Source organism: Polyodon spathula, chromosome 1 (assembly GCF_017654505.1).
Source record: "Polyodon spathula isolate WHYD16114869_AA chromosome 1, ASM1765450v1, whole genome shotgun sequence".
NCBI classification, from domain to species: domain Eukaryota; kingdom Metazoa; phylum Chordata; class Actinopteri; order Acipenseriformes; family Polyodontidae; genus Polyodon; species Polyodon spathula.
In genome coordinates, this window is record NC_054534.1 from 29,382,389 (window position 1) to 29,405,265 (window position 22,877).

At 36.7% G+C, this 22,877-nt stretch overlaps 1 protein-coding gene across 1 annotated transcript in view; it reads left to right on the top strand.

Moving 5' to 3' along the window:
* The window catches only part of LOC121316917 (spliceosome-associated protein CWC27 homolog), an 88,010-nt gene extending 65,457 nt beyond the window's left edge, over positions 1–22,553 (top strand). The window contains 3 exon segments of the mRNA XM_041252293.1: positions 11,428–11,531; positions 11,831–11,937; positions 21,418–22,553. Coding sequence (XP_041108227.1) covers positions 11,428–11,531; positions 11,831–11,937; positions 21,418–21,580 — 374 coding nt within the window. The 3' untranslated portion in view covers positions 21,581–22,553.
* Positions 22,554–22,877: the final 324 nt, after the last annotated feature.

Consider the following 22,877-nt stretch of genomic DNA (forward strand, 5'->3'; position numbering starts at 1 on the left):
TATCTTTTTTTTTTCAGAAGGTAGCAGTAGAATTTTGTTTTCACTGCACATCTTATTTAAATAGTTTGTAAAGTTTTAATTTTTTTCCTTTGTCTTCCGAGTGTCACTAGACAATCCGCCTTTTAAAGATTTTTTACTTTTTTATTTTTTAAAGATTTTTTAAAGTTTTATTACTGTATTGTAATTAACAGCTTAGCTACTGTTTAGCATACCATTTCTTTATGCCCTATTGATAACATAAGTTATCTCTCCCAGATTTGTTTTTTTCCCCCCCAAGGTTACTGTGAAGGAGCAATGGGCTTGGGCAAAAAGTGTTGATCCCTTTCTGAATAGTTTTCACACAATATAAAAAAAGAATGATGACAAAAAAATCATAATAAATGTTGTCCAATTGAAATATGCATCATTGGTAGCTATAGGTTCCTGTTTTGACTTCTGAAATCTCCAGAATGAATGACATGTGACTTGTGGTTGATTCCAGTCCTGAAGTAGAGAAAGACTTGTGAGAAAGAAAATTGGGCAAATTCTAATTGCCAAAATACTGTATGAACTTTGTTGCTCTTAAAATATTGGCAAATCAGAGCAAAATATTGAAATCAGAGATGGGCTGTCCAGGCCAGGTCCCTCATGATTCAAGTCTAGGTCCAGACTGGCCAAGTTTAGTGTAGGTATTAGCTCAAGGTGTGACAACATATGGAACTATTAAACCTAAACTATTAAACTGGTCCTCTTGTATCTGTACTTTCCTAAAAGTAGGTATGTTTTGTGCTATGTATATCTGCATTCATCATTGTGCAGACTTTCGGCATACCAGAACTGGCATATCAGAATTTATAGTTATTTTGTTAAAGTAACCAAGAAAATACAGTAGGTGAGAATGCATTGGTAAAAAAAAAAAAAAAAAAAAAATTACAAGAATCAGTGATAAAATTATGAAATCATAGCAGATAACAAAACCATGCATGATGTATGTAAAAGAATTGTGGGACCGAATTGGGTTATATGTTGGAAGTGTTAATGGCATCACAGTGATAAAAACTTAAATAATTTAACTCGCCAGTACTGTGAAACTGCATGATATTGATGCTGTTTAAGCCTATTTTTTATATTGATTGTCACGACAAGATGGAATACCGGCTGTATAGGCTTGTCTTAGAAGAGCTCATAAAAGCAGGGATTGTCTCTGTTCCTCAAGCTAGTTTTATTTAAAAAATCATATTTGAGAGATATGTTGTTACAGTAAGACATGGTGATCTGTGGATCATTATGATGTGCATATGTTAAGACAAATCAGACTGTATTCCCTTCTTTTTTCTTCATTCTTTATTATTGATAGCCTGCAACAGGCAGTCAGTTTTCTGTGAAGTTTTATTTACATGATTGTAAATTGAGAAGTTTGAGAAACTTGCCGGCTGTGGTGAGCACAATATACCTGATCTAGAAAGAAACACTGTCACCATGTGGAAAATCACTGCTTCCCATCATTCTTGTATCTCTCCAGAGAAAGAGAAAAACAGCAGCAAGCATGGGTATCTGGTGTGTGGAGAGAGACTGGATTATTGGTTGGATGTTGAGTTAGCTTGCTCCCAGTCCTGCCAGGATGCACCTGAAACAGGTGAAAATGTAAAATCTTGCAAAAAAGCCAGCAAACAGTCATAAACATTAACTGTTAAGATTTAAAAAAAAAAAAAAAAATCTCTTGAAGATATCTTGGAGGAGGGGTGAGAAACTCTTGAGAGCTGCAAATACTCTCAAGTACCTTGGAATGCCTGTGTGTCATGTTCAGAAATAAAAGACTGACATTCCAATGAATATCAGGGAATCAAGACAATAGGAAGCGCTGGTAATCTTTCTTACCAGTGAAGTGTGTGATGTTCAAATGGAAACCTAAGAATGTCCATTACTGTTGCACAAGTGACTTGTATCAGAAAATAAGGTCTTTGTTTCCAGCTAATAACTTTTGTAAAGGATCTGCATGCTTTTAAGAGTTGCATTTAGAGTATTGATCTTCTGTTAACCTTTTTAAAAACGCATCACAAATCTTCTGAAGACTAATTAGAATGGAAAAAAATCCTAACCGCACACAACAGACAAGACACTTAGTGAAGTCTTTATTCCCCATACCAAATACTCCAAATCCAAACCAAAGGGTCGGTGATCTGCTATGCAGACATAATAGCATTTAGATTTTCTAGCAATTAGATTATCTAATGTTTTTATAAATAATACACAGGCTAGAGAAACGTTGCTATACTTTCCATTGCCCTGCAGTTTGTGTCTACAGAAACTGATGTAGTACAGTTTACTAGTTGCTACCAGGAATGCCATTTACCTTCTATAATGAAAATTACAGGTTACACATATTTTTGTTTTTAATTTACTGAGGAATGTGTCCAAAACAGCTTAATGAATGGTAATAAATGTGTACTACAGTCCAATAGCAGCCACACATCTGACTTGTGCATGGGCCCCATTTTATGTATACCTAGAATTGTAGGATTGAGACATTCATTATAAAAACAAAACCTATATGAACATAATTTAGATATTTTATTTAACATGTAATCAAAGAAACAACAAAATTTATATTGAAAATGTCTCATTCCCTTTCAAATAGGGAATATTATCCATTACAAATGGGTGTTTCCCTTTAAGACACCTGAACTGAAAACTCTACAGCAAAGATTCTTGCTAGAGCAGGGTGGTGCTGCTGAGACTCCGCCCCGCAACCACAGCGTCAGCACAGTGTGTCAGTACCGAACACCAGGTGCAGTGTGCAGGTACTAATATACAGTACAAAGTGCACATTATAGTGTATTGCACGCTATTGCACGCTGTTTTTAACATGTCTGGGTCCCATGCATGTAACATTTACAAGCTGCCTGCAAAGGACAGTCACGTGGAGTGCATTTTATGCCTCGGCCCCAGGCATGCACAGAACGCTTTGACAGAGATCACGTTGTGCAATATCTGTGCCTCGTTCAAGAAACGTACTCTCAAGAACCGAGTAGCACTCTAGGGAACAATCCCTCACGCCTGCGCGACGCTCAGCTTTGCCACGCCCCATCAGTGAAGTTGGCCCCTCCTCTCATGGTCCTTTCCAGAGAAAGAGTAGGAGTTGAGCTAGGAAGAACCCTATATCTAGCTCTACCTCTCGTTCTTTGCCGTTGTTCTACAGTCCCCCTCACCTTCCCAAAGCCGAGGAGGAAGAAAGCCCACCGATCACGTTCGGCAGGCAGGGAGCAGATTGACAAGATCTGAAAGCGGTTTCAAGCCAGCAAGCAATTTCAACTTTGCAGAACACTTCCAGTAATGGTTTTCCAAAGCATTCTGGGTTTGATGGCAGCAGCATCCAATACTCTCCCACTGGGTCTTCCACATATGTGCCATCTGCAGCTCTGGTTCAACTGCAGTTTTCCAACCGGTGTTGAACCGCAACAAGCTCGTGACCGTGTCAAGTCACTGTCTACAGGTGCTTTCCTGGTGGAAATGGCTGGCTCATGCATGCCTAGGCGTAGCACTGGGCAGTGTCACTGGGAGAGAGGTCATCACGACAGACGTGTCCAACTCAGGTTGGGATGGAGTGATGGAGAGCCGCAGGAATTTTTGGAGCAGGTTCAAGGAAGACACATGTTTATGTAGGACACACAGCTGTGATCTCCTACATAAACCACCAGGGTGGTTTGCGGTCACCCAGTCCCCACCGTGGGGCCCACAAGCTTCTGCTGTGGGCACAAATGAACCTGCTATAGCTGTGCAGTCCACCTGCTTGGAGGATCCCCATCGGTGCATAGTGGAGACTCCATCCCAAGGTAGTCAGCCTCCTGTGCAAGAGATTCGAGAAGGCAGAGGTTTCTTGCTTGCAATCACCTCTGCTAAGCGGGTGAATGAAATGCAAGCATTTTTAATTTCGAAAACTTGTCTTTTTTTTCAGAGGCCAGAATGAAGGTCAGCTATCATACTAACCCAGCTTTCCTGCCAAGGAACATCTTGGCTTTCCACGTTAATCAGTCGGTGGAATTGGAGGCTTTCCATTCCCCTCCTTTCCAGTCTGACAGAGAGCGCCAGCTCCATACACTTTGCCCAGTGCGGGCATTAGCATATCATGTGGAGAGAACTAAATGCTGGAGGCAGTCAGAACAACTGTTTGTTTGTTACTGGACTAACTCCCAGAGACAGGAACTCTATAAACAGCGTCTGTCCAAATGGTTAGCAGGCACAGTATAGACTGCGTATGAACTGGCCAATCTGCCCCCATCTGAGAAGCTCATCTGCCATTCCACCAGGGGTCAGGTGACTTCATGGGCCTTCCACAGTGCATCTTTCCAGGACATCTGCAGTGCAGCAGTGTGAGCTTCCTCCCATACATTTGCAAGGTTCTATCGGCTGAATGTAGTGGACCCGCAGAATCCTGGATTTGGTACAAGAGTACTGAGGGCGGCTTCCCAGTCTACCCTCACAATGTAACATTAGAGGTGGGTCCATCTTATGTTTTTCAGTATGGAACGTTACTGTGACACAAATGGTCACTAGCTTGCAATTGGGTTGTATGCCATGTCCTTGCAACAGCTTGGGATACTCACCCATTTGGTTAATATTTCTTACTCGAAAGGGAAAGGGAACGTCCTGGTTCCCTGCAATAGGAATAATAGCCATTAACTTCATGGTCTTTGAAAGAAAATGACATTGCTGAAATGCCGGACTGCTATTTATGGTTGCGGGGAGGAGCCTCAGCAGTGCCATGATGCTCTAGAGAGAATCTTTGGTATAGAGTTTGTAATGGTTAATATTCCTATTTCAGGGAACCAGAGTTATGATAATAACCTAACGTGTTTCCATTTTTGTCAGTTTTTTGTTAAGTATATGGGGAAAACTACAAAGCGGTATGTAATTCAATACCATATGTTATTTGTAATGTTATTCAGCAGGTTTCATTTGAATTTATGTGTGTTAATTCTAGAGGATGTACACCAATACAATTTCATTGATGTCCCATTTTAAGTATGCCAGTGGTTATGAGTTGAATAAATGTATGCTAGTACAGTCAACGCTGCTTTATCGGGATGCCTTGGGAGATGAGATGAAATGAGAGGCATTTGAGAGGACCATAGTCACACTTATATTAATAATTGACGACATCTACAAGAGAGAAATTGTTTTAATTTCAAAATTTAAAGAAAAAGAATGAAATATGACCACATTATAAATACATGTTAAGCGCATCAATTTTTTTAAAATAGTGTTTTACACAATTTACGCAGGTCACAGTGTAATCACTTAATCGCTGCACTGCGCTACACAAACCTGCCTTGCTCTGAAAAGCAATCTCCATTCATCATTTGAAAGTACTTACCCAATTAAATGGTACAAACAGCATTAGGAATAACTGTCTCCCAGAGTTCTGGCCCATTTAAGCAGAAATCCCGATTTGTGTCCCAAATAAGTGACACCGACTGTATTTCTGTTTTTGTACCAATTACTGACATACTGAAACTCAGCTTGCTGTCCCTGTTACCAGCATCGTTTGACATTTTGAATTTACTATAACACATACTTCAAGTATGTAGGTCTGTTGTGTTGTCTATAGAATTAGGGCTAAAATATATACACGTGGTGATAATAAGACTTTTTGGGGGACTTAAGTGACACCTTGCTATTTAGCGAAAGAATGTAAATGTGATTATTTAATTAGCTTTAAAGGGTTTAGCCTAAAGATAAAGGTGCTTGGAATCCTTCAGTAAGAGCCAAATATGAAGCTCTCACACTGTTTAAAGTGCTTGTTTCTAGGCAGAAGTGTCTTTTCTTATCTTATGTGCTCTTCAGTGCTGTTATCTAAAGTGAATAAATTACTTTTCACAGGCACACAGCAGTCTTTTGGTCTCATGGTACAGCTTCATTCTGATCTACAGTGACATTAGGGAGGATTTTTCAGTTCAGTCCCAAAAGCAAACTAATTATTTCTCTCCAATGGAGTACCAACAGACCTCATTTCTTTCTAGGACACTGACATTATTTTTGAGCCCAAAGCCAATTGCCTCTTCAGAATTCACCAAACAGCTGAAAAAGAGACATCTGTACCTACTGAGTTATTATTTTAGACCGACATCTCTTCAATTTTTAAGACATAAATTATGGCATGTTCCTCTAGTCTGATTTTCTCTTTCTTGGCAATACTGCCTTTACGAAGTGCCAAAAATAAGAAACACAAAAAACACTGTCCATTTTATACCCACCCTGAATGATGTCGCAACTTTTTTTTTAATACCACTTTATACTGGATATGTCTTTCTGCATGCGTGGTTGCTTTCAAAAACAGTCTGCACAGTTAGAGTAGGAGTACGGGAGATGAACCTTCAATGAAAGAAATCATACACACTCATCATTTTGTCTCTTAAAAGTATCATGCATACAAAGTATTGAAACAAATACCAGGTTGCAGGAATGGAAATAAGACTCAAATAAGTTTAAATGTGTGTTTGATTAGCCCCAATGTATAGGTAACAAACTCAGTTGTGTCTTATGAAACATAGTACATTTAGGAATGGGTCAAAGTTCTATGCAATGGAAGTCTTATTTCTATCCCTGAGGTTGTCATTTTAGTGCATCCTCTACTGTACTATAGAAGGCTACAGGACTGAAATATGTACCAAACTGGACAATCCGGAAGACTAGGTGAATGTAAATGCTAATTTGTGGAATTACCTGACATCTGTGTTAATCCAATGAAACTATTAAAACAGCTTGCAGAGCCACCGCCCAAGGCTCTCTATAAGAACACTGCTTTGTTTCTTCACAAGGTCCACCTGATTGGCCAGGCAAAATCTGTTTATGGTAAAGAATTCTGTGTTTTTACTCTTGTTGCCACAACATCGAAGGCTTGATTTGTAGCTGCTTCAGCTCAGTGACAGGACAAAGCAGGAATGCTGTCAGAATGGCCATCAAACTCAAAGATAGTATTTAGTGACAACAGCTGGAGTGGTAAGAAATGTGCTCACCGTGATGCCTGAGGGTAATATCATTCAGCATCCTGTATGTTTTGTAGGCAGTGTTCGTTTCTAAATGAAAGCGCTCAATGGGTTAGTACAAAGATGGAGGACTGCTGACAGCTGGAAAGTTGGACTTCAGTACATTTACCAACTATTCTGACCATACCAAAAAGCTGAGGTGCGCCCTTCTGTTTAATGCAATAAAAGTCATCTTCGCCCATATTTGAAATGGGGCAAATTAGTTTCCTTTCAGAAGCCAAAACAAAACATCTTGTTTAACTCTGATTGGGGTTTTAGAAGTTTAACCCTACGGGAAATTTTGTTTTTCAAAATAACGGGAAAATAACACTGAGACAGCCACTACCAAAAAAATAAAGTGTTTAACTCCTCCTCAATGCTTTTGAAACCAACCCCTAGTATTGTTTTCAGTACTGCAGACCCACTCTTTGAAAAAACAGTTGTTTTATATCATAATACTAAAGGACTGACAGAAGTCATTTAGATCACCAAAAGTCTTTTTTGTTTTCTTTTGGTCCAGATGAGCTTTGACAACATTTAGATGGTTATTCCTGTGTTTAATATCTTTCTCGGCTAGCTATGATTTGTCCCATGTGTTTAGTTCAGAAGACATGTAGGTTAAATTTTCAACTGTATAGTTCTCAAAACACTTCTGTTTCGTGAATGACCTTCGTAGACATTCGAGGTGGACATCAGTTATAATGCCCCAGATTTTAAACAGTGTCTAGTTTTGAATTTCCAGTATGCTACCATTTTCGGACTTTGCTGGGTCCAACATTGTACTGTAGAGCCGATGTAGAAATGTTTTTAGTAAACCGTTTTGTAGCGTTGTTTCGGTTCTAATGTTGAACTGGTGGAATATACCGTTTGTCATGATAAGCTTGGTTCTTATTTATAGCTGTGGCAAAAAGTTTTGCATCATCCTATACAATTAACAAATTTTGCTTCATAAAGTCGAATGAAACCTTCTGACTAATGTAACGTTAATGTTGTGAAGTACGTAACTCTTTGTAGTTTTCCAAAACTGACAAAAATACTGTACTATTTGTATGGCTTCCGGTGCACTTGTGCAGTATCATTTTGTAGTTTTTTTGATTACATGATGTTCAATTAAATCAAAGTTATAGTCAGTTAGAGTTGTGTACGTTTGGATGCTAACTGGCCCCACAGCCGTTCTCAAGTTGCACTGTTGCATTATGTGTGCGTGTCTGTCTATCTGTCTGTCCGTCTGTGAGTGACTGTGAAAAGCCACAAAACTCAACTGTTAGCCAAGTAGCTGAAACTCTCAGTAGTCCCTGGAAAAACATTATGGGCTGCCAACCAGGGAGTTTGTTTGAGTGTATCCAGTTCTATATGCATATTCTTCCAAGATCCTACGTGAGAAACATTCTCCATCAAAAGTCAAACAAAACCTCAGATTCTATTTGGGGCTGTCCAAAATGACTGGCATTTTATTATCGGCAATGGAGAATTAACAAGATCTGGTTATTTTTCTCAATTTATAGGCATGTTTGAAATTTTCAAGTCAAGTTTGTTTTTTATTAAATGTAATGGTTAATAACAGTGTATATCATAGGAGATAATTTGAATGACAAATGGTACAGAGAGACAGCACCACTTACAATTAAATGAAAGTACAATTCATTGTTCAAGGGCAGAATTTTGTTTTGGTTTTGTGTTTCTTGTTTCTGTATTCCCCCTGTATATAAATGCGTGCACACTTTATTCAAGTACACACAATACTGTAATAGTTTTGGACAATCTATGCTTACACTTCACTTCAGATTCTTATATATATATATATATATATATATATATATATATATATATATATATATATATATATATATATATATATATATATATATATATAGCGTCAATACATGATTTTGCATGATCTACAGAAAATGTATATATAATTTGTAAAGTATGTGTTTAAAATGTATTAATGTACCTATGTATTTGTTTGCTTATTTATTGCATTTTATATAGTGCAGTATGAATTTAGTTAAATTATCTATATGTACAAATACAACTCTTCTAATTTCTATAACAAAAAATACAAAGCTCCTTTGTTCTGCATTGGAACAAAGCAAAATTATCATATACAGGGAGGAATATGACTTTGTTTGCCTGTAGCACAAAAAAACACAATTGAAAGACAATATAATGTTTTGAAAAAAATCCCAGAAACAAAACCTCTACAGTACAACTGAACTTTAAGTTTTCATAAAGACTCCAGTTACATATTCAAACTGCACATATCATCAAGATGTATGACTAGAATCTCAAGAGCTTTTTAGGGAATCTGGATGTTTTCTGGGAAGTCTGAAATAGAAAAACAAGCTCTTGTTTAAGAAAATTGACCCTTTGAGATTCGTAGAAATGGGTTTTGATACCCTGGGACTAGAAATTGAAAGTGACAATGGAAATCCCTGTAGAAAAACCTTGATTAATTACTAGCCAACCAATGCTTAAGTAGACTGATTTCAAGTTTTTGCCAGGAAATGGATGATGATGTGTTTGTGATTGTTGACATATTTACAGTTTATCATGGTTTGTTTATGGCTGGGGTTAGTGTGCACCTCAAGAGGCCAGATCAGAGTTAAGCACGAAGCCTCCAAAAGAAAATGAGCTAAGACCCAGAAAGAGGTGAACGACAGAACAGAGTCCTCTGAGTGCCTGGAACGTTACCAGATTCTCTGACCTCAGAGATTTGCAGAAGCACATTAGCGTTCCTGTATTGGCTGTGCTGATCCTAGCTGTGGACACTGAACCAATTTTACAGTTTAATCTTTAAAGGTGTTTGGCCATGTCCTGTGATTATCTCCTAGACCTATTACTTTGTAGTATTTTTAGGAGCTTTGTGGTATGCCCAGAAAGCAGTCTTGAAATGCAAACATTACATCTGACTGCACATTGTTTACTGAAATCGGACATAAACTTATTTTATTTATAAAATATTGTACAAACAATATTTTTTTTTTAAATTAATTGGGTGATGTGGATTAGTTGGAATCTAATCCCTTTAGTTTGTTACAGCACTGACTATCAAGCCACATACTCTAACTTTCCAGGATTTCTAGCATATTTGTAATGCTTTCAGTTGGATTCCAGCCTCAGATTGTCACCATAATGAAACGGGTCATTATGTTGTTACAGTAAATGATGGTTAACAGTGCCCAAGATTAGCTTGACTTGTGGCCGGTCACATGTGGGCCAGATTTAATGCCAGGTTTTGTGTTTTATCACCAGTATTTTGTGTATAAACTGTAATAGTCTGTAGACACTACCGTATTCATTCGAATTTAAACACATTCGAATTTAAGACGCAGCCCAAATATCCCACCCTTAATTTGAGGAAAAAATAAAACATCAAATAACTATGCATTTACAAAGATACAACCTCAGTTACGCATATGGAGGCAGTTTGCGGCCGTCTGTTATTACACAGAGCATTTCAATTATGTCCTGCTTCTCATTGCCAGTTGTGATTACTCACACCTGTTTTTCACCCAATTTGTGAACTGTGGTATTGCTTGACATGTTGAAAAATACAGGGGTCTGATCAGCATTTCCGATCTCTCCAAGCTGGTACTGTTTGTTAGAAATGTTGAAATTGTAAAAGCGTCTCTGAATTCCTCAGGAAGCTAATGACACTTGAAAATGGTTGCCTGTAAGTTGTGGACGATTTGAGATCAGGCAATAACATTTTGGTTATTCTTTTCTTGACATTGCTGCTTGTGTACTCAGGTTGTCAAGTCTTCTGTTGCTGATTTTAATACACTCATTAATTAACATGTTCTAGAATGTAGATGCCGGCTATTTGTGAGAAGCAAAAAATGATTCAAAAAGTGCGTCTTTAAATTCAAAGGAATACAGTATTTAGGAATAAAAGCTGCAAGATTGATCTAAATCTTTTGTAGTCATTTTTGTATTATTTTATTATAAATACATGTTAATTTGGATTCATATGTTGTTTTTTTCTGACTTTATGTGAACGAAATTGGAAATAGTGATATTTTGAAATATCAATGTCCTGGTCACAAAAGCAAAGTTTGTGGGAATAATAGCCATTTTCTATACTTTTGAGGCATAAGCAATTAGGAAGTAACACTTACTACCCAGGAACAAAAATTGTGTTACATAGTGTAATAAAAGCAGCATTTATTAAACTTGTAGGACACATCTTGCAAGGATGTCAACATTGACTTAAAGCAAGTCCAGGTCTCTGCAAGAATGTTCCAGCAATATTTAAATGTTATACATGCAAGTTACAATTCCTATTTTGTAATGCATGTATGGAGTTGTTGGGCTTTTATGTTGGTTGTGTGAAACCACTTTTGTTTTTTGTTATGTTGTTGATAAGTTTACAGTGGTGACTCAACTTTTTTTTTTTTTTTGGTGCATCTGCCTGATGAAGAGAAGGCCCCTAATGTTGCAATGGCAGAATATTTAGAAGAAAGGAAGAAGTATGATGAACTAAGGAAGCAGAAAAAGAAGAAAGGGACAACCAGAGAGCAACAGGTACAGTACAACTATTTTGTATGTTTAAATGTAGAACAAATATATAGATTAGACAGATACATATGTGTGTTTATGTTTGTATTATTATTATTATTTTAGTATTCTCATGTTTTACAAGTATGTACATCAGGGGGTAGGGTGCCCCCTGTTTTATATTGTGTACTGGACACAGTATATTTTATATTTTCTAATGGTTTGGCACAAAAGTGCTGAAATGCTTCTCGGCTTACTGAATTAATGTCACATTTATTTTAACTTACGAGACACTAAATACTATTGTTTGACTTGTGACGCTTTAGACGCTGGCTCTTCTTGAACAGTTTAAATCCAAACTGTCCAGTGCCATCACAGTAACTCCAGAGGAAGATGTTGAGGAATTAGCAGCAGAAGATGATGATAAGGGATGGTAAGTTAATGGTAGTTACCCTCTGCGCTTCCTTGAAACAAGGAAGCTTTGTTTCGGAGAATTGCTTACTGAATTCAACAAACTTTTCAACACCTCTGTTTATTCCTTATTTGGGGATATATATATTTCTTTATTTTTTCTTTAAAAAAAAAAAAAAAAAAACTTTAAAACCTATATTTACCTTGAACTTCTGATAGATCGCTGGGTAACCTTCCACTGAAGAAAATGGTCCCTAACATAGTTAGAATAGAAAAACGACATACATGTTAGAAAAAACTGTTTTTGTTATTATTATGACATTGCCAGATAAATTAACTGTAGGAATGTTGAATAGTCTGTGTACTATAGTGTCGGACTCGAAACTTGTTGGAGGCGGGGCGTCATTCAAGCTAGAAGGGAGTGGATTGGCTTGTGCGGAAAGAACTGAAACAGGTTTGGCAGTTTGATTGGCTGATTTTGAGTGAGGGTGTTGTTTGGATCCAGCTGATGACAGAATTGTGGACCAATTGTGTCTTTCCTGTTGATTTGCTCTCCTGTAGCTCCGAATTGAGCCTTCATTATGATGTTCTTTCACAGACATATGATTTCGCTTGTCTCAAGACCAGCATCAAAGTATGTTTAAGTAGCTTTTTATGTTATCAGATTAGTTGTAGATTAGAATGTCTTTATGCGCAGATTAATTTAAAATTTAATTCACAGTTAAGCACTTCAGTGTTCCAGCAGGCATCTATGCAAAATAGAAGCCCAGCTAGATTCGACCAACAAGCGTGAGCGTGTTCGTTATATAGTATATATATATATTATATATATATATATATATATATATATATTATATCCATATATAATATATATCTATATATATAATATATATATATATATAATAGATATATATATATATATATATATATATATATATATATATATATATTATATATATATATATATATAATATATAGATATATATATATATATATATATATCATACCATGAAAGTAAGTGGTATGCTTAATCCAGAAAGAAAAACTCAAAACTCTAAACAGGGCACCTAACAAAGAAGTGGAAGCATAGCAAGCAGAATGGGAGTGACAGCAGAGTGGCATACAGCTTGCATGTTTTAAAACTACCTCGGAACATGTGTGACACATACACTTATGGTTCAGCGATTAACATTCCATGATTTTAAATGGGTATGGGATCCACTTCTGTGTAAGGTCAACTAAGTGATTAACCGAGTTTGACCTCAAAGCAATACATGTTACTCTCTTCAAGTGTCAACCCTATACTGCCATCTATTTAATAATAATACTTAAACCATGTTTCATTGCAAATGATTGCACGTATATAAATAATCGGTGCAGGTGAGCTTTAAAGGTGTTGCTAGTGCTAGCCTTTCTTTTTCAAGTTGACCTGCAGTACGTAAGCCTTTAAGTGCAAGTTGTTAATTATATTGCACACCTCCCGTGACCTAACACATAGTCTAAAGATGTTTTATATTATGAAATAGCCTTGTTCTGTTTCATTTTTGGCCTTGGCATGGATAGTGTCTCACTTTGCTTTGTTTATTAGCACTATTCGCATAATGCATGCTGTAGTATTTAGCCTATGCACTTTTACTGCTTGACACCCTTGATGATGAAACTGCTTTGAATGTGCTGCCTGAGAGGATTGTGCAGTGTTTGTCTGGCGTGCTGAGCAGCAACATTTGTTTGCTTGTATTGCTGGGTGTTCGTGTTTCTTGCCTATGCTTGCGATTTTTTTTTTTTTTTTTTTTTTTTTTTTTTTTAAAGTTATCTGCCAGGAGGTCAGTGGATTATACTGTAAATGAGAAATTTGTTTTCATCCAGTGCACTTGTAATGTTAATTATGTTATGGTTGTTGAATTGTTGCTTTTTTAGATCTGTATTACCATATAGCTAGCCATTCTGTCAAGGGTTACTGTTGCTGTTTTTGACAGCTTGCTTTTGTAATCAAATGCTGATTCCGTTCTTCCACCAAAAATGCAGATGCCTCCTGGGTCAACATCTCTGAATGATACAAAATAATCAGGGCTTGTGAATTAGTCCATCTAGCTATAATCTCCAAAATCACAGACTCCTAGCTGCATTACTTTCAGAGATATGTAGCGTTCACTGAACACAAGCAAATGCATATATTTGGAAAAGGGCAGGCACTGATTCCAAAAAAAGATCAAAGATAATTAGACCACCATGAGCCAAAAGGTCATAAGATTAAGCACTGTGTTGTTCTGTCGAGTTTCTAAATCCCATAGATTAGGCTAGAAAGGGCTGTTAGTCCTAAAAGCTTGTTACTGCTGCTGGCATGTGACTGCATGCACAAACAGGCTGTGCTATCCCATGTTCAGTTAAGAACTGGAGTGGGGCACATCAGGGATCTTCTAGGAGAGCAAGGAGTCATTAAATTATTCATGTGTTTCCAATCAGTACCAATCCACCAGCATTTTGTTTCCCTCATTAAACCAAAAAAAAAGTTAAGGTGAAGATGAGGCATAATGGAACCTTTGGGTACAATGGTCCTGGTATATTCTGATTGTGATTACTATGTAGTAATGTGCCACCGAACTTCCCGTCATCTGAGTGGATTTCACGCAGGTCCTGCGGACTCGTCCAATTTCACTTCCATACAACCTAGTTAGACTGTGAACCTTCCAAGAAAGCTGACAGTTGGCTTGACCTTTTCTGTTATTTGCTAGTATGATGGGTAGTGGAGATTGTTTTTGTTTAAAAAAAAAAAATGATGTAAGTATGTTTTTATAAATGTTAATACATTTTAAATAATGGATATTATTGTATAGGATAATTCCCACATAAAAATATTTGCCTGGGGCAAAAATGAAATAACTTTTCATTAAAAGATGTATTCAGAATTCTAATGATAAGAGTGAATGTCAGCATTGTTTCAGAAAAAAAAAGTTAGAAACAGTGCACAGGGTTCTTTTTCAAACCATTCAAATACAGTATGTGCACTTTTTAGAATCCTTTTTTTGCCTTTAATTGTAGTGAGCCCTAATTTTGGTGCACACCAAATAGTGCAGGTATTCATTGTTAACCTAATGGTAAAATGTGAACCCAGAGTTTATCATACTGGGGTAGATAAACTGTCAGTTACTACAGGTATATGTATTGTGCATGAGTACAGTGAACCATGCATGTATGGTATGTACTTTATACAACTACATTTTAGTCTTGTCTGTCAATCAAGACAAGCAGCTGTGTAATCTTCCTGTAGTTTACACAATGGCAGTGTCTGTCTCTGACCCCAGTTAATAGAGTTTAGGTTTATCTACAGGAGGTACAGGTAGTGCTGTGGAGCACAGAATAGCCTTTCATTATAAATAAATCACCAGCATTGTAAAAGGCAATATTTCAGTCTCTCGACTGTGTCGATACTGTTTTAAACAGTTTCTACCATTTATTTTTGTTACGGTAGAGTGAACAAATGTGAATCAGTCATTCACTTGACAGTCTCAGTAGATAAACAGTCATCCCCTAAGAGCATGTCTCTGGTGTCTTTGTAATGTACATGGGGGGGGGACTCCACAACCTTGGACTTTTAATTTTACTGATCTTTTGATTCTTAAATAGAGCCCTATGTGTACCAATTTTATGTAACTCAACTCGTAGCAGTCCATGTGCAAGCCGTTGGTGTATTTCGTTTTGTGTAGCATGTATTTATAAGAATAAGTTAAGCTTTCGGGAGAGATCCTGAAGAACGGGTATTGTCTTGGTTGTTGTAGGCCTAGGCTGAACCACTATAGGAATAGTCATATCCTACAAAGCATGCCATTTAATATAGCCATGGTAGACAATCTCCACACTTCTAGTCATAGTCAGTTTTCAACCATGTTCTTAATGCTAAAATTGAGCCAAGTAAAGCTCTGATCTGAAGTGTTTCAGAATGTGAGTTTTTGGGACTGTGTGCTATTTTGACAATGCAGTGAAGTTTCTTGCAGCTTTTGAAAAGAACATGCTTTGACAAACATGATGCCTTTGCAAACATATAGCCTCTGGTGGCAGTGTACCCTGCAGCATCTTTAAACAGTTTAGAAGAGGAAGACTTTTTTTTGTTGTTTTTTTGCTGCAGTTTGTAAGAAAAGGTTATACTAATTAACAGGATCCTGATTTGAAATCTTTCTTAACTTGAGAAGAAACATGAAGAGCTAAGTTAGTCCTGCTTATTGAATAAATATAGATAAAAACTAAATATACAAAGGTTAAAAAGTAAGATCATTCACTTCTGCAATATGTATTTAAAAACAGGTTGGTGCATTGTCAAACGGACAGTGGGATTCACTTCTCAGTCATCAGGTTCACATCGGCTTTTGTAGGTTCCACGTAAAATGAGTTGGTGTCATTCCTGTTCTTGATAAACAACTATCTGTATTGTAGATATTTTAACACAGTGGTAATGTCTGTTTACGGGATGGCCTGTTTCTGTGTATACCTACTTTTTGAGCAGGGTTCAGATTCGGCTGGCTACTTAGGATTCGGTGAACCGAATCCTATATCCACTCAGACGCACATCCATTTTAATACATCCCTTCATTGTGTGCAGTTCTTGTTTAAATAAAAGACACAAATCTGATATTGAACATAACTGTTGTATTTAATAACAAGAACACGTCTGATGAACTCTGTCGCAGCTCTCAACTCCCTATTACTGGTGGCGCACGCACTAAACAGTCGCGCAGCTGCTGAATGCAAACATACCCCCAAATGCAACAGCACCCGATCACACTTTTCATGAAGTAAAATTCTGCAGTAAACCTGTAATATATAGTAAGAGCAAACTGTTGTAGAATTTTGTGCTTTGTTGCTTTGTCTGTCAAACGTGTTCCAGAGATCACGCTGAGAGAAAAAAATAATAATCGGTGCACAGAAATATATATTTTTTTGTAACTTTACAACTGTCAGATAGACGTTGTTGAACAATATGCTTTAGTAAATTAAATTACTTTACTTTAGTTATTGTAATGTGCCAATACAAGTTGATTTATTTGGCAACTGCTGTGTTTTATTAAAATATTTTTTTTAACTATTTCGTAGCCTATTTGATACTGCACACACGGTGCATTTAAATCAACGTGGGTTTCATTTCACAGAGAGATTCAGCTCACTCATCACGGTAATTTTTTTCTCATAGCTCTCAGGTAGGGTTGTCAAGAGGCTCCAGAACCTCAGGACACAAAGGCAGGTCAGGTTTTTTTAACTCGCATCTCAGATCTGGTTACACAGTTTTCTTGACAGATTTTGTAGATTCGCCAAATCCCAAAAACTTGGATTATGTGTTTCACTAGTAAAGACACTCTACCTGGAGTGCAGGATGCACCATATAACTTGGAGATCACCAGTTCGAATCCAGGGTATGCCACTGCCGACTGGCCGGGAGTTCCCAAGGGGCGGTCACAATTGGCCAAGCGCTGCCTGAGCGGGGAGGGTTTAGGTCGGCTGGGGAATCCTTGACTCGCTGTGTATCGGCGACCCCTGTGGCTGGCGGGGTGTCTGCAGGCCTGCCTGTGTGCAATTTAGGTTTGCAATTACTCCCAAACCCCTCCATTTGCTCAAAGCAGATCCTTCTCTTGATAGAGGCCGAGAGTCACTATGGTCTGCCATATGTGTGTGTTGGAGAGAAGAAAATATGAAGAGAAAAAAAACATTTAAACTTCCCATCTGTAACTTAACCTCTGAAACACAGCGTGGCAGCCAAAATTAGAATTTGATTCATTTAAACCACAACATGACCTCGACCATGACAGCACTTTCAAGATATAAAAATAGAGCCAAGGTCTAAAGAGAACAGGTAGAATGAAATGCAGGAAGGAGATGGTAACATATACTGAAGGAGAAGAACAAAAGTCTTCTAGAAAGTCCTGGTGGGAGGTTTGAAAATGAAATGCTGTTTAATGACTTGTGAGCCCTCCTGACAGAGCATAGGCTACAGCAGGTCAGACACTGGAAGTCAAGCCTGGGCCTGAAGTGTAAACTGTTCCATCTGTGTCTAAAACCTCTTAAAAGAACCAGCCTTTTTTTGTTTCACTGTAAAAGTAAAGAAAATAAACTCTCAGGTTTGAAGTCGCGTGTCACGGCAGTGCAGAATGAACTGTCAGCTCATTTTGATACGTGCAGGTAGCACAGTAGGGTTTAGAAAGAACTGTAGTTCACAAAAATGAAACCAGTTAGCTGACAGCACCGAGACGGCTAGAGGAACTATCAAGACAGCCTAGTGTCATGGTGAGAGCCCAAATGGTCTTAGAAGACAGAGAGAAAATAATAGCACAAATGAAATGGCTCTGTGTAAAACAAACAACCACATGTCATTTACACAGACAGAAAACTTTGGTGCAAAAACCAAATTACCTGATGGGTGCTGATGCTGATTTGCTGTCTTTCAGATTTCTCTATTACTAATTTGATGTAGGCATGTTAGCAGCCCCAAAGAGTGCAAGCTTGTTAAATCTGCATCCTGGAATTTAACAAAATCCCACGCTGTAATGGCTTTTATCTGCAGGTCAAACTGATATTCCTGCTAATACACTCTTATAAATGCAGTGTAGTCTGCTTTTGTGAATGCTTACTCAGTCTCAAATTAAAAACAGTATTTCAATAACAAAGTTAAAAGGGAAGTATGTGCACATTGTGTATTTGGTTGTGTAGACAGATCACTTGTTTAGGTGCTCCCAGGAACTTACATGTTTGAAGTCGTACTCTAAGCCATATTATTTCAATGTTCAAAGTGTCTGTTACTGAAGGTTAATTATTATTTTATATATTTTCTGTTTTATACCTTCTTTCTTAAGCTGTTTTTGTTTGGCTGAGAGAGCTTCTTTTGTTTTTGTAAACTGCAACACACTGCTGTAGAAAATGGCACATTCGTAGTTACAGTATGTCTATGCAACACTGCAAAGAATGCTTTGGAGAGAACTTGGTTCAAAGTCGTCCCCATTTTTATTTTATTTTTACTGAAAATATTACATTCAAAAGGTATTTGTCCAGGTCTTTTTTAGGTATCTGGTGAAATTCTCTTGTTTCTCCCACTGAACACAAATACAACTTTGTGCAGTTTATGTGAGTAATTGTTTTTATTCTTGTAATTTAAATTTTTTAAAACTTTTGTTTTTAATTATGTTATTGGTGTGAACTTTCTTTAGAATGGTCCATATCTTTGTTTTGATTGTAGTCTATTATTGTCTGCTCTAGTCTTGTTCGTGATAAATATGGCGGCTGTTGACATTAAGTGGCACTGACTGCACACTGAACAAGATGATGATGTTAGAAGTAGTAAAATCTGAAAAAAATATTAGCCACATAAAACTAATATCAGGATTTATTTTTTCCAGTTATGGGGTCTGTTGCCCTGGTGACATAGAATATATGTGTTTGGCATTGCACTGATGACAACATGAAAAATGAAAGTCAGACATTCCAGCTATTTACATTTTATACACTTGGGTGTTATTTAGGGAAGATGGAATGAAAGTGCCAGGGAGCTTACATTACAACAGACAATGTTTAATTTGTATTTATGAACAAAGTGAAGTCACAAAAAATTGTATGTAATGTGAAAAATTGTAATTGTATTGTATGTATTGATGAAACGTAAAGAAATAGATAATCGACTTAAAAAAAGCCCAAATATACCCCGGCCACACACACACACACACATATATATATAAGCTCAAAGAGCCAGCTGCCCAGCGTTTCAATATGTTGTACATCTCTTTCTCTTTAGAGAAACTATCGGTTTCTTTGATGCTGTATTGCATTGCTTTAGCTTTTAATATTAAGCAGCTTAAACCTCATTAAATTATATGTTTTCAAGTGAATCTTTCTTTTGGGAAAGGACCAGTGAACTCCACAACAGTGTATGAGTCTTAAAGGGTTTACAAAAATAATATTTTTCCATTCTGTGACAATTACGTTCCGTTCAATTTGTATATGTGTATCCTGATTTATTTTTTAATTTGTATTGTGTTCCAAAAAGATTCAGTCAGAATACATATTATAAAGCTGCTGCTTGAGGTTCAAAACAAAAATCTGTGTTTGAGCTATTTCCATATTTAGTTATTTTTCAGTCAAGGTGAAATAAATTGAGCTTAACGATTGCCAGTAGAAATTAAGAGCCAACATCACTGAAATACTTGACACGATTTCAGTAACAAGCACGCATATAGACTTTAGTAAAGCATTTTAATACTATATATATCAGAAGTGGTTTCAGTCCACCAAGCTTTGTGATTTATGAAGTAGAATGTTTCAAATATATTCTACATTTTTTATTTTAAAGAAATACAATAAAGTAAATTGTAAGCATGGTAAAAGACAAGAAGACTAAACATTTTTTAAATTTCACTGTCTTTCAAAAACAAATACAGGATCACATCACAATAATCAGAAACCAACTATGCTTTAAATCTGTGCTGATAGGTTTCTCAGGGCTCTTTGACCAGACATACAGTTCCCAGGGGTTACATTGTGCTGTTGTGAGAGAAAACATTGAATGTGTTGAAAGTACATGTTCAGTCAAAAATAATTCCTGTTTTGAGTAAGGTTGTCATTTCAGGTTCATTATTGATTAGTTATTCATAGTCCAGACTGCTAATGTTGACAATACAATATATTTATAACAGAACCTTACAATTTCCTCTTCTGGTGCCAAAACTGTCAATGTCAATCTCTTTGGATTTATAGAGGAAGTATGTTTAGAGAAACTGTCGGTTTCTTTGATGCTGTATTGCATTGCTTTAGCTTTAATATTAAGCAGCTTAAACCTCATTAAATTATATGTATTCAAGTGAATCTTTCTTTTGGGAAAGGACCAGTGAACTCCACAACAGTGTATGAGTTAAAGGGTTTACAAAAATAATATTTTTCCATTCTGTGACAATTATGTTCAGTTCAATTTGTATATGTGTATTTCTGTTTTTCATTAGGGGCGTGTTGAATGTTAACACAAGCTTATGGTGTTTGAGTGTTGTCTTTGAAACATGTCCACCTCACATATCAGCAAGAGTGCTTATTGTTTTTCAATGGTATACTGTTGCGGTATAATACAGTACAGATGTATCACTGTACAAATAAAACAAAACATTTTAACCTTAATTATTATCTTCCACGAGGTGTTCTGTTGAAGATTAAGCATATATGAATCAAATAAAGAATAATCTTTCAGTCTTGTTTTAATCAAAAAGCCCTGCGACCCACGGTTGATATCTTATAACTTAAGCATGTTCTGCTGCCAACTTTTCAACTGGTATTTTGACCAAATTAAAGCAAACAAACTAGCATTTCTTACACTTGAATACTTGCTCCAATTAACTTTAGGGGTGGTCCCTTGTGAAATCATGCTGGTGGTGGTTTTTAACAAGGAACTAAAATACAAATTATTCCAAAACCTATAGTGTATTTGGCCAGCAGTCTTGTTTATACAAGATAAACCTTTTATGTTGTTTTTTGTGTCTTTTAGGATGTCCCATGTCCTTCAGTTTGACGAGCAAAGCAGAAAAGTAAAGGATGCAACCATTCAAGATGAAGACACATTTGAAATCCATGACCCACGCAACCCTGTAAACAAGAGGCGAAGAGAAGAGAGCAAAAAGATAATGAGAGAGAAAAAAGAAAGACGGTGAACTTGTCTGTCTCCTTTGCAAAAGACAATGACTGAGAGGTTTAGCTGTGCATGCTCTGCCCAAGTCACCAATCTCAGTACCTTCAGCTGCATCATTCTGAGTGTGCCTTGCAAAATGCTACAAGTCATAAATTACAGTTTTACAATGGGATTCGATGGTGTTATGTGTGATCTTCATAGGAATTATCATGTATTTTGCATACCGAGTTATATATTGTGACGGATTGCCTTGTAACAAGCGTCCGCACTCACAAGCCCCGTCTTCTCGTGGGAAAATAAAGCACTTACACAATTGCTTTCCGTGAAAAAGGAAAGGGCCTGTGTGTTTATTTATTTCCAAATAAAATAAACCAAAACAAGAAGCCTAACTCTTCTCCATTGCTCGAACTAAACTTTTCCCACTAACCAGATTAACCACCAGACAGCTAGTCCATTTACCGGTCTCCAACCAAACAACTCTTAGTTTTAACTGACCTGTTTTTCTTTGTTCAAACACCACACCCAATCTCTGTCTCCAACCCCCAACCAACAGAACACACAAACGGTGGCCTTTTTTATTCACAAGCATGATCAGTCGCAGCTGATTAGTATTTTCTCAATTAGCATTCATTATCCCATAAACGATCCAATTTAGGAGCCCTTTACTAAGATGGCGCCTGATAACGTCGGCTTTCCCCAAAATGGAGTGTTCTCTCAAAACTCCCCAGGGTCCTAATGCCCCAATAAATTATTCCTGCCCCATAATATTTATTTTAGCCCGAACTTATTTAATTTAAATTTCCCTTATCTAATACACCATTATCATTTACAAGACTATTAATTAACCCATCTTTAGTTTGAATCCTCAAAACTTTACTCTATTTGATTTCCTTGTTCACCATTCAGTTGGTTTACATTGTCATTTCACATTTTGTTCATTTTTTTTAACCAGTCCCTCACAATATAAATATACAGCTATGGCCAAACGTATTGCAACACCGTATTGAATTAACTTTTTTTTTTTTCATAAAGTTGAATTAAACCTGTTGAATAATGTTACACAAACATATTGAATTACATACCACTTTGTAGTTTTCCATATACTTCATGGACAAAAGTTTTAAATTATTACATTTCAAAATTTAATATTAAGTACTATACAACTATTGTGACTTTTCCGGTATAATTTAGTATTTTATTTGATTACACGATCTTAAATAAAAGATCTAAATTATGTCCATATAGTTTTTAAATTGTTTTATTTTTTTTATTGTCTCAATCCTAAAATTCTAGGTGATTCAAAACATTTGGCCATAGCT